This window comes from Mustela nivalis (genome assembly GCF_964662115.1).
Source record: "Mustela nivalis genome assembly, chromosome: 5".
In the NCBI taxonomy this organism is placed as follows: Eukaryota; Metazoa; Chordata; class Mammalia; order Carnivora; family Mustelidae; genus Mustela; species Mustela nivalis.
The window spans coordinates 135,686,797-135,699,805 of record NC_139024.1 but is presented as its reverse complement, the minus strand read 5'-3'; the positions used below and the strand labels follow the sequence as shown (position 1 = coordinate 135,699,805).

The following is a 13,009-nucleotide window of genomic DNA, read 5'->3' as shown; positions in this document are numbered from 1 at the left end:
CCCCAGGCAATGGACAGTCAGCTTGGTTAGGCCCAAGAGATGGCGTGACCCCACATGACTGGGGTCGTGTGGGAGTGTGGCGGGCGGAAAGGCAGCTACAAGAGGAGATAGCGTTTGGCTCCAGATCCTGCAGAAGGTGCTGGTCTGTCGGAAGAAGGGAAGGAGGGATTCTGCATTTAGCATTCTATTTCCAGATGGAGGAGGGAGGAGAGCAGAGCGAGCATGGGCGGGAGGGACACCCCGGAAGCTGGTGAAGAGCAGTCAGGAGACGAAAGTGCATCGGAGCCCAGAGCTGTCTCCGAAGAAGGCACTGGGGGTTCATGGTGATGGGGAGACAGAGGACCAATCGGGATGGTGGTGGTGGGTGTCTTTGGTAGGACAAGTGTCCTTACTGAGCTATGTGCTGTAGCAGGGATGAGATTCTTAACCATGTGTGGGGGACGGGTGGAGAGGGTGGGCAAGTTCAGGGGACCCAAAGGGAAAGCGCGTTAGCATGTGACTGGGCGTGCGGGATGGCTGGCAGGCCTGGGCTTGCTGGGGTCTGCTGCTTTTGATGTCCGTCCAGCATGGCTTCCTGTGTGTTGTTAGGAAGAAGAGCAGGGTGTTTGGGTGTCCCTCCTTAGCTGGCACCTAGTATCCAGAACCTTCTTCACAGGAGAAATGACAGTCATTTATCCTGGTTGGGTGACTATGGACCCCAATCTTGGAGGACACAGTGAAGGCTCCGGGATGCTTGTCACTCATGGTGGCTTTTATGTGCTGTCACTAGAGCACAGTCAAGTCTCCGTTCTTTTGTCCTGAGCAGAAGAGTCCCAGCACGGTGTCACTGTTTTGCTTTATTTCTGGTTTGAGCCAATAGGAGAGCAAAGAGCAGCAGAACTCTTCAGGGCCCTGTGCTGGTAGCAGGCGCAGAACACTTGCTTCCGGTTGACCCTGGCTACGCGGAATTGTGTCTGATTAATTCTGGAGTGCAGCCACCTGGAAACACTCCCAGCCCTCTGTCTACCGTCCTGTTTTTACTTGTGACAGGGCTAAGCACATGACATGCCCCATGTTCATCCTAAAGGGCTGGAAATAATGAGGTGAAATTTATCAGGGATAATTGTAGCCTCCCATGTGAGGCTTTAGCTACACTCTCTGGGTCTTCTGTGAGGACTGAGGACAGGTTTTCGGTCCCAGGGGCATTGCAGCGGGTGCAAATAACCACAGGGATTTGAGTTTGGCACAGAACACTTTGTAGCAACGGGAACTCCGTCCAGCAATGGAATCTGTAAATATCTATTGCAAGTCTGTTCCGAGAGCCTCGTGGCTCCCTGCAGAGGCCAGGGCAGCCTGTCAGAGGCATCCTCCCCAGGGTCGGCAGCTGGGAGAGGCGTCTCCCACCCTTGAAGAGCTAAGATTGTGTCTCCTGGGGCCTTCATGAACCTCCTTATCCCCTTCGATCGATTGGGCACCAAGTCTGAGGCTTCTCCCCTGGAAGCGTCCCAACCTCCCCATCTCTGCTCCGGGACTAGGCGGCCCTCACTCTGTCTGAGGGAGGGCTTCTCACCATCAGTGTATACATATGCAGACAATAACGGGGTGCGCCCCCGGAGTGTGAGATATACTTTCCTTACTCACTCACTGAGTGAGTTAAGAAATATATTAAGACAATGGACTATGGTAAATTAAAAAATACTTTTCAATGAAACCTTTATTTACAGCAGCACTGGTATGCCTTTGAAGAACTAGTCCACACGTGGGCAAGCCATGTTCTTCAGGCTTGTTCTCCTATGTGGGTGTTTGTGGATTCGAGTCCCCCCAGACTTGAAGCTTCAGAATCTGGGCAGTATGACCACCCCAACCTGGGCATATCCACAGGTCTCTCTCTCTCTCTGTCTCTCTCAGCCTCCCCCCTGCCCCAGGACAGACCCTGAATACTGAGGTTGGTCATCCTGGATCTCTGACTTCCTGGGCTCATTCATTTTCTCACAACCTTACACTCATGATAAAGGCCAAGTGCCCTAGTCATTCCAGAAGGCCAGAGTCTGGTTCACACTAGCTTTTTGATGCCGTCGCCATGGACCCCTTTGCTCCAGACCCTCGGCCTCCCCTTGGTGGGGCTTCGCTGTGCTGTGGGCTCCCATCTTCCCTCCGTTCCCATAAACCCTGCCCGTCCATCCTGTCCTGCTAAATTCCACTCGCTCCTGAAAATGCCTCTGCCTGCTGCAGCTCACCCCACCCTTCCTCCTCCTTTCCTTAATGCCTGCAGCTACTGTTGATGTGGCACGTAGGGAGGTGGCAGCATGGGCGACAGGGGCTGACCTAGGCTTCCCGCGGGCTTTTCGTGATCTCCAGGCGTGCGCTGGGGCTGTGAGTGCGCAGCCGCGGAGACTGCTGAGCGCCTGGGCTCCGCTAGATGGCGCCAGGCGCTAGCCACATCCTGGGGCCGCTGCAAGGCCGTGGGAGGCCCTGTGACCTCCTGCGGGAGGCTTTGGGCGAGTACATCCTTAAACATTCTTCCTCCCGTGTGAATCTAAATGTTTATGGAATCAGAAAAACTTAGAGTTTTCTACATGGTGGCTGGGTCCGTGCTTAGCAGGAAGCCTAAAGCGCCACTGTGATTTGCCTACTTGGACTAATCTATGTAAGCCACAAAAATATAATTATTCAGGTTTGGGGGTGGGGGGGGGGTTGGAAATGAATTCTAATTTCGTATTTCATTAACCAGGCAGCTGTACCATCTCAACCTTAATTTTCACCGTACGAGGTTCATCCAGTTGGTGAATTAATAAAAAGGCCATGCTTTGGATTTTGTTTGATTGCTGGACTGCACTGAAAATATAATGGGAGAGAGGATTTACATGGAGGGAAGCTGCACTGTGAATGCTTTTGGAGCTGAGCTAATGGCTGCATTAAAAGAAGAACATAGGAATTACTGAGCTGAAGGAAGGATGGCCTATGGGGCAGAGGAAAGCATGGCAACAGCTAAAAAAAAATCATGACCCAGTACACACCACAGTCGTACAGTTGACCCCTGAACAGCACAGGAGTTAGGGACTCTGACCCCCTGCACAGTTGAAAATCCGTATAACTTTGATTCTCCCAAAACTGTTGACCGCAAGCCTTGCTAATAATATTAACAGTTGATTAATGTATACTTTGTATGTTATATGTATTAAATATTCTTACACAAGTAAGCTAGAGAAAAGAAGATGTTATTAAGAAAACCTAAAGAAGAGAAAATACATTTATGGTACTATAGTGTACTTAAAACACATACACACACACACACACACACACACACACACACACACACAGAGTGGACCTAGGCAGTTCAAACCTGTGTTGTTCAAGGCCAACTGTAATTGTTGCAGGAAAGGTCCACTGGTAAGATGAGTGGGGAAAGTTGGAGAGAAACAGATTCTGCACAGTATCAGTGCATCGCCCCAAGATATATATTGACTGCAAAGAGAAGGAGTGAACCTGGCAGAAACTTCTTATGCAAGTGATGCTGATGTTGACATCACACCCCCTAACAGGATGCGGGGGGGAGAGGGGAGCACAGGGTCACTCTACAGGATTCCTGCTGGGAACACTCCACGTCAGTCAGAGCTCAAAAGCACCAGACAAATTGAGGGACCATCGATAAAATAATGCACCAGCCCCTCTCAAAGTGTTACTTTCATAGGAGATATGGAGAGACGGAGGAACCTTCAGAGGCTGCACAAAACAAGGAAACAGCAATGCAAGGATCCCCAACAAAGGATCCAGGGTTGGGTCTATAACAGAAGAAAGGGACATTGGTGGAAAAGTCTGTACATTCCAGTAAGGGAGGTGTCTGGTTAAGTCCACCAGCTTTGATCATTGCACCATAGCTACAGGAAACGTTAACATCAGGAGAAACTGGTGAGGGCTACGTGAGAACACTATGCTGTTTCTGTAACTTTCCTATAATTCAAAATTAGCTCAAAAGATAAAAGTTGAGAAATGGCGAAGCATAACTCTTCATGTGAAAAAAAAAAAAAAGAATGCAGGAAAGTAGCTTGAAAAGGAACTGTTTCATGGAATCAGTCATGTATGGGATGAAAGTAATGACACTGGCCAGTGATTTTTGCAATAGGGACTAAGCTTACTTCTAAGACATTCACATTCTATGTGTGTTTGGAGACAGGCTTCAGATGTGAGCGCTGTTCTGTAATCATAACCTTTTCTCTGGTTCGGTTTAATTGCATGACACAACAGCTATGAAGACATTTGCAGTCATGGCAGTCATCACTACCATTTGCCCGGCCCGCAGTATTTGTTAGATTCTTTACAAATACCATCTCATTTTAAGTACTCCTGTGCTTTGGGGATGGGTATGTCCATTTTATAGATGAAGGAAGTGAGCAAGCAGTAGCCTGCTCCCCTACGCATGAGTAGCAGAACTGGAGATCATAGCTTGCCTTGCACACCATGAAACCCCATGACTGTGTACAGAGGTTTCTTTGCAGGGGGAGTTAAGGAGTGATTTGTTACAAATCTGTTTTGGGGGGCTGGTAAGGACTCCATTTCTTAGAGATCCAAATTTCACATTTAAGAGAGATGAGGAAGTTTGAAAGTTACTCTTTCAAAAAAAGAGTAACTCTTTATTACAGTCAGAAATGTTTTGTTCCATGGACATTTGTTTTCCCTTGTAGGATTTTCCCCTCCAAACTCCCTTATCAAAGGGGTGGCGGAAAGGGCTGGAGGCTGTGAACTGGCTGAGGTTGGATGTGTTTCTGAAACAGACATATTTGAGTCAGAGTTCGTCAAAAGCAATAAAGAGAGGGGTTCTGTGCTGCTGTGTGTTTTGATTGGAGAGGCCAGGGCATCTTAATCTTTCTTGTTACAATGTAGTCATCTTCAGAGTCTGTTCACTCAGACTTGGGTAAACATCTTCCCACCTGTAGAAATGTCGTTGATCCCAGAGGTTCCAAGCACTGACTTTTCATCAGGTCTTGGTGTGCCTTCTCATGACTTCAGGCTCTGCAAGCTTGTCTTTGCGCAGGGAGGGCGGGTGCAGTTCAACCTGGAGGGGTGGGGTGGGCAGGGAAGAGCCATGCACTGATGTCACCCAGAGTGTTACTGACGGGACTGGTATTTCAAAAGACCAAAGAACCATGAGCTGTCACTTCTGCAGAAAGTCAAGTGGAGATGGTAGCAATTACTTGGCAAATCTGACTGATGAAGCATCGTTTTATTCCTGTGAGGCTGAGGAGGAAAACTTCTCTTTTTCTTTGTTTGTTTTTGTGTAGTTTTCCTAATTCTCTTCACATGGAAAGAAATTCAAAGAACTACCTTTTCCAGGTATCTGGAAAGAGTAAAAATAAATAGAAAGTTACAATTATACTTGTGAGAAAAGAAAATCCATGCATGGGAATAAAAACAAATCTAAATTCTGATGAGATGAAGGAAAAAATTTAAAGAAAACAATCTCCCGAACAGTGGTGACAGGTGCCTAGGGAGACTGTGGACAGGTGAGGGATGTGTTTGTTACCTGTGCTGGGCCAGTAGGAGAGGTGAGCTATTTCAAGTTGTGTGTTTCTGTGTGAGAGCCTCTGAACGGGAAGATGATAATCCTTTGGATTTGAAAATGCCCCAGAAATTCAGAGTCAGTTTTTTTTAAGATGAGCTCAGGAGAGGACCTGATTTGAGAGACAGACAAGGGCGGTGAACAGGGCCCTTCCCTAAGAGCTAAGGTTCCCTAACCAGCTTCCCAGAGGGCTGGAGAACTCCCAACACCGAGGAGGACTAGTAATGGACACCAGATCAATTCTTGGAGCATTTTACAGAAACACATTCCCTGGGGAAATGTAAATAAAAGCTACACCAGATAGGAGAAGTCAGTCAAGACACACTGACTCCTTATACTTAAGTGGACGAGATGGCGTGATGGAATCCGGTAACTCATGAGAGTTTAGAGTTGAAGGGATCCTTGGAGACCATCCACTACTATGCTGAAATTCCCCAGTTGAGGATATTGAGTCCCAAGACCGTGGACCTCTGGTGTCCGGGCTCCCAGTCCGGGGCTGTGTCCCCTGCCACACATCCAGACATGCCTGTCCTCTCCTCTCCCAGTGTGGGGTAAACACTAGACTTCCATCCTCAGAAGCTCACTGCCTAAGGCCAATGTAGACTACTTTGTTTGCCTTTTTAACTACCAAAATTTATGCGTACAGATAAAAAAAAAAAAGAGAGATCAATTTGTTTACAGAATTATCAAAGTAAAAAGGTGAAGTTGCCCATTTGGTGTAAAATGCATACTGATCTCAGCTGACCCTCACAGCGACTCAGGGCAGTGGACAGTGTCATCCGTGTCTCAGATACAGGGAAGATCGGGTACCTGTGCAGAGCCTCACTGCGGCAATGGGTGATGGACCCAGACCCAAACCCAAGCCGATAGACGTGAGCTCAGTACTCTCTCTATGCCAGCTTTAAACCAATGGGGAGGGCTTTTGGGGAGGGTGCTGGTAAAATTCAGAGCATTTCCTGGAGCCTCTTGGCTTATACAGGGTCCTCAGATGTGGTTTCTGTGGAGGTTGGCATTAGCTCCTGAATCTGTTGGTAGGACTCCGGAATGGGCCTCGGGAGTGTAGAGCATTCTCTTGGAGTGTGGGGGAGAATTTAGGGCTGTAGATGGAGGGGGAAGTAGAGAGATTGGTATAAGCCCAAAACTTCAAAATCTGGCCCATCCTGCATATTTACTTCATTGCTTTCATTTTTCAGAAATCATGAGGTCCAATGGATTTTGCTTAGCAAATACGGAAACCATTGTTATTGACCACAGTATACCAAACGGAAAAGACCAGCACCTGGGTGTGGATCCGACAGAGCACTTGTAAGTAGACTGATTTGGGTATCGTTTTATAGAAGGGATCCCTGACCTGTCAGCCTGTCAGCTGGTGCCAGAAGCCAGAGTTCACGGCCCAGACAGAGCTCTAGAGGAAGCAGATGTGGCCGGAGATACTGAGCCATCCTGCCTGCATTTGGACACTTTTTTGAAGTGTTTGACTTTTCTAGAGGACAGTGAGAGCTTGCTTCATAAACCTTGAGGGGAAGAAGTTCCTTTGGCCAAGGGGCTGGCTGAAAGGGGGCATTAAGGAGAAGTGGCCGGACTTCAGGGTCTGGTCTGTGCTGGGCCCTGAGGAACTATGGCGGCCATAAGCCTCCCTGCTCCAAGGACCTGGTCCCCTGGGATGGGGAGAAGTGTCCCCTGCATGGTGTCACCTCACAGGGCTGGAGATTCTCCAGACTCTGAGGTGGCTTCCGTAGAGCTCACAGGCTGAAACCTGGCGCCGCTGGGCCTGCTCTGAGGGGAAGGAGGGTGTGTCTGATTAGTGAAGGCAGGACAGCCAAAAACACCACAGCCTTCTTTGTCCCTCATTCTCTAATAAGAATGTTTAACCGTGATAAACGCACTGAGAAAGCCCGACACCTGGCGTCCCTGAGAGGCACAGCCTCCTTCATCCCTCGTGCACTTCCGGGTCATGTCCTTGGGCGTCTTCAGGAGGCAGCTTGAGGGGACATCACAGCTTGGCTTCTATTGACTTTCCAGGCCAACCCCACAGCTCTTGCTGGTTATGTGAGCCTCAGGAAGTTATTTAACCTCTCCTGGCTTCTCTTCTCCGAGTGGGGCCCCTGAGGCTCTCCCGGGGTCATTGTAAAGATCTCAGGTGGTAAATGGAAACCCCCTGGCCCAGGAGCCCCCACAGGCCACGCTGGGTGCTCAGAGTCTCCCTGGGGGCCCATGAGCAGCACACGCCGGGGTCGGGGGCCTTGGAATCTCATATCCGGCCTCACCCACTGAGCTGCCAGTAAACACGCACTAGGACGGACTCTGTGCTGAGACCCACCCCAGCCGCCGACAGCAGAGCAGAGCACAAGCCCCGGGTGTCCCTGAGCTCCTGCTGCAGGCAGCCGGGGCCTTCTCTGCTGGAGCCTTGCTCTGTGACCGAGCACAGGGGGAGCCACGTCAGGCCCATGGAACCAGCTCCAGCCGGCAGCTCCCACTTTCTCAGTTTCAAAGATGTCTCTTGGGTCAATGGCACAAGGTTCCCTCACCATGGAGATGTCATGAAATGCTTGTGTAAGAGGATATGCTGCTAAGGCTGCTGGGGGTGGCCCTTCCCTGACAGGTCCTTGTCCCTTTGCATGCCTTGCTGTGACACCACATGGCTTCGTACCCACTGTGCGTGTCTATAGCTCATTCGTTCATGAGCCGGGGGCCCTCCATGATCACAGGGCTGGCACCGAGGGGGCATGAGATTGCTCTACGTGAAGTGGGTGACCGGAAGGAGAGGCCCTGGAGCGTCATGGGAGGAGCTTCTGCGGAGGGGCTGTCTTGGTGGACGAGGGGCAGGTGGAGACCCTCCTTAGTCAGTAATAGGGTCTCAGCTCTGGCAGCAGTTTCTCCCGGGAGACCTTTTCTGTTGTCGGGAGTCCTAAGAGGCCAACCCGCACTTGGCGAGATTGAACAAGTAAGTTGAACTATGAATAGTTTTGCCGAGGAGAGAAGCTCACAGAGAGAAAGCAAGGGTGGTAACATGACCCCACAGCTCTGCATGGACAGGGATGACACACCCTTAAAATGGGGCCCCTGGGCTCCAGGATGCCTGGCTGAAGGAAACTGGGTAAGAAAAGCCTCGGTGATCCCAGAAAGGCTTAACAAAGAAACGTCTGCTTCCGAGTGGCTCAGGGGAGCATTTAGAGGGAATTCCTGAGGCGGGCTTGCCAGGGTTTTCTCTGGGTATCTGATGTAGGGCAGTGCGCTGACAGTCTGCCGCTGGCTGTCTCTCAGAAGCAGTCTGTTTTAACACTCCACAGGGCTGTCAGGCAGGTGATGGGGGTTGACGATGGGGACAGGAGGTCACAGATCTATGTCGTTGGAGAACAAGGCTTTGCCCCCCTGCCACAGCCATCCTCCGTGGTACCTGAGGGTGACTGTTTGGCCCCCACACTGTGAATTCAGTGCTGTCAAGCCTGCCATTAGAACTTGTGCTGTGATGCCAAGAGGGCAGTCTTCATGCTTCTGGGGCAGGAATGTTCCAGAACCCAGGTGCGGACCCTGTGCTCAGGGAATGGGGCTGTGAGTCAGCAGGCCAGCGGGACCTCTGGTGGTCATCCTGGTTGGCTGGAGTGGTTACGGGGTTCCTAGAAATCCACCCAGGGCTGAGGCAAGCCCCCCATTCTGTCCTCACAGGTTAGGAGCAAAGGTATTTGCCAGGCCAGCTGAGGGTCATCGGGGATGACGAGGCCGCTGGACTCAGGCCGGTGACTCATTTTCCACAGCGTCCCAGCTTCCCCTCCCTCCCTGGGTTTTTAGGGTCATGTGATGAGGGCCGGAGGTATAGGAAACCGGCCCTGTTCCTCCCCAAGCTGAGCCTTTCCCTGCATCCAAGAGTCGTCTTTTAATTCATTCCGCTGTTGGTTTCCGGGAAGAGTCCGCATCCTGGAAAAAATTCGAGGAGTTGGTCTTACCTCCATGAGATCTGCCACCCCGGAGGCTGCGAACACTTGTGTCGGAGCCTCGATCTCCTTCTCCGCAGCCACAAGCTACCCAGGCAGGCAGTGCGGGGAGGAGGAAGCGGCCCTGAGCCCTGCCCTGCCCCTGCCGCGGATGCGGGAAGGCCCCGCACATCGCCACACAACACCCCTCACTGGGGAGGCGGAGACCTTTTCTCACTGATTCAAAGCCTCCTCCTCCACTTTTAACTTCAAGCTTGGACTGAGAGGAAGTAAGCCGCATTCTGAATTAGGAGGATGCTGGGAGGGGCGCTCTGCGGGCAGGGGCTGGGCCTTTCCACTGCCCCCCTGGGCGGCTCCCGTGTCCTGGGCTCAGTTCATGTTCTTCCCGGTCCCGCCCGACCCTTCCAGGCAGAGTGGAGCTCCTACAACGGTACTCGCTAGTGACGCCTTCCAGTGCCAGGAATCAGCGCGGGGACACACTGTACGCTGTGGGTTCCTTCCGCGGGCCGCTTGCGCCTGGGAGAGCAGGGAGGGAGCGCGCCTCCGCCCGCCTCTGCCCTGCCCCCTCTTTGTTGAGGAAGAGGGAAAAGCACAAACAGCATCTCTGGCCCTTCCTGGGGAGAATGTCCTTCAGGGAGTGGTTTCTCTGTTTGAAAAATCTGGAGGTTGTCCCCCCACCCCCACCCCCCAGCTTAGGAGGCCGTGTCTGGGTTAGGCAGGGAGTGGAAATGGTTTCGACTCATGGGGGAATCCGTATCCGGATGGCATTAGTCACCTTATGTGCGGAGTACATATTCTTCCCCAGCTCTTCCTGCCTGCCCTCCCCGCACCTAAGCCCCCACACTGAATACACGGCCCCTCTAGAAGGAACCCTCCCTCCATGACCTCCCCAGCCCCCCACCCAGATCCTCTCTGGGCCGCTGATCTCGCGCCCCTAAGTCAGCAGCACCATGTGGCTCCGATGTGGTTAGGTTGTGAACTTGTGGCCGCAGTGGCTTTTCCCACTCATCTGTGCTCTTTGTCTGTGGGACCCCGCACGGGGGGGGGGGGGGGGCTCCCGTTCCCACAGACTGGCTCTCTGCCTTGCTTCCTGCCATGTCCCCAGAGCCTGACACAGAGCAAACCCTGGACAGAGAAAAAGAATCCCTCTGTGAATGAGTGAGTGAATGAATGTCTTAGTAAACCCTGGGTCATGAATGCGGAGAGCAGTGTCGAAGCCAGTAACCGCCAGAGCTGTCAGGGACTTTAGAGAAGGGTCCATTTCACCTCATTAATTTGTCGCCATGGTCCTTGTCACTCTTCCTAACCTGCATTGAGAAGGCCGTGCCCCGTGGTCCGATGAGCCGATGCCTCATGAGGAGCCTTAGGGAAAGCCCTTCCCTGGTGTTTGGTACTGACCCCTAAGCGCCCTCCTGCCAATGACCTTCTGCCCTTTCTTTCTCCACTTCAGTGGGCGTGGGGGTGGGGGTCAATGAACCAGCCCCAGCCCTTACCTCTGAACTTTCCTTTTCAGGTTTGAGAATGGTGGTGAATTTACCTCAGAGCTGGAAGATGGTGATGACCCAGCAGCTTATGTCACCAACCTGTCCTATTACCACCTGGTCCCCTTCGAGACGGACATTTTAGACTGAGTCTCTCTTGAGGCCCACCTCCCCCCACCCTCGATTGGTGGTTCTGTCCCGGCTGCAGGGGCCCCATTGCTGCCCCAGGCCTGGGTCAGGGGGTGTCTCTACGGTGACAGTGCCCTGGAGGCCTGGGCCCATGGAGCAGCAGGGCTTTCCAGAGGGCCATCCCCACGGTCTCCCGCAAGCAGGAGCCAGGTCCCCGGAGCCCCACGCAGCCTGCTGCTTCTCTGCTCAACACCACCAGCCTGTCTCCACCTGCCTGGGACTCGCCCCCCATCCTTGTGTGGGAGAGCCACAAGTGCCTGCAGGACATGTGGACACCAGGGCGGACACACAGGGTCTGGCAGTTCCCTCGTTTCGCTGTGACTGCTTCCTGGGGAAGAGCCTGTGCCCTGGGGCAGTGCACCCCATGGCCGCCTGGCCACCGCCCGCTCCCCACCATTCCCTCACACGACAGGAGCACAACATGGCCTGTGAGGTGGTGAGGAGTCACCACAGTCTGGACAACATGGGCAGGGAGTGTTGGGTAATCCAGGATTTCCCTGGGAACCAGGAGGTGTGGCTTTCATTTTCCTTTTTCATCTTCTTTGTGGAAACTGTGAGTCTGGTGTCAGCCAGTGGGGTTCCTTATAGAAGGTTCTTTTGGGAATGGTGAGTGTTGGCTACAGAGATAGGGAAATCACTGCCCATCAGGTCCCCGTGAGCAAGGACTGAGAAGTACTGATTCCCCTCCAGAGAACAGAGTTCCTGCCTGGCCTGCCAGCATCTCTAATGCCCCTCAGCGTGGGGTAGCCCTGCCGTAAGCACTCCAGGCCGTAAGCACCCCAGGCTGTGGAAGGTTCACCTCTCCTGCTGTTTACCAAGCTCTCAGTGATGTCATTGCCATATTCACCTGCAAGGCGGGGGGGGGGGGGGGGGGGGGGGGGGGATCAACAGGAAAGCGCCGAGTCCCCCTTTGCCCCTTGGGGAGGGAGGAAGGCAGGCCTGCGTCCTGTGTGCTGATCTCCTCATGGTGTCTACTAACGACCAACATTTGCTAATGTAAATAATAGTAAATTATTGAGAATCCTAATTCTTTTACACAGTCTGTTTTTTAATCTATTTTAATTAAATAAAGTGTATTACTCTACTCCAGGATTTAAGATGTCTGGTGTCTAAAGGTACGGCTCTTTCTATTCCAGGCCGCATTCTGGCCTCATTGTTATCTAGGAAATGTGTTCTGTTCTCACCCTAGGGAATAATCTGTCTAAACCGAAAAGTGAACAAACAGCTGGTGTTTTTTTGATTTTTGTTTTTCTGACTTGGGGTTGCCCCTCCTTCTCCATGTTCCTCTTGGCAGCCCCAGGAACCCTCCTCTGTGACCTGACAGCCTCGCATGGGATTTCCATGGGATCTGCGTTTCCCTTCTGTCTCCCAGCTGTGGCTCGGCTGACACATCCTGCTTTCAAATAGGCTCTTGGATGGCTGTTGGGGGTTGGCCAGTTGTCTTTCTTCTCTTGTGGGGTGAATTCAGTTCCTTACAAGGATAGGGCTGCTCACCTAGCACTTAAGATTAGAATCAATCACCACGTTTAGTTAATCACCATCTATGTTTCAACAGTTGATCCTCAGGACCCCTATTCCCCAGAGCTGCTTCTCTCTCTCTCTCTCTCTCTGCCCAGCCGCTGGCCAAGTTCCTCTCTCTGCTTACGTGGACCGTGTTTCCCCACTGGGGCCCAAGCTTGGCTCTGCAAGCTTCTTCACAATTTCCAGTCAGTACACCGTGAGACTTCTCTCAACTAGGGGTCGGGTGTTTGGATATTTGTTTTCCTAGGAAGCACATCAGAGCAATTCTCTGGCTTCCTTTTTTTTCCCCTGGAAAAACACAAGGCAGGCTCATTCTCATTCTGACATTTGAAAGAATCTGAAGTACAGGT

At 52.0% G+C, this 13,009-nt stretch overlaps 1 protein-coding gene across 1 annotated transcript in view; it reads left to right on the top strand.

The window, feature by feature from the left end:
- Window positions 1–12,222, top strand: part of PXDC1 (PX domain containing 1) — a 28,022-nt gene extending 15,800 nt beyond the window's left edge. Inside the window, exons 4-5 of the mRNA XM_082730909.1 lie at window positions 6,730–6,841; window positions 10,982–12,222. Coding sequence (XP_082587035.1) covers window positions 6,730–6,841; window positions 10,982–11,099 — 230 coding nt within the window. The 3' untranslated portion in view covers window positions 11,100–12,222. The remainder of the gene's footprint in view (window positions 1–6,729; window positions 6,842–10,981) is intronic.
- The last annotated feature ends 787 nt before the right edge of the window (window positions 12,223–13,009 follow it).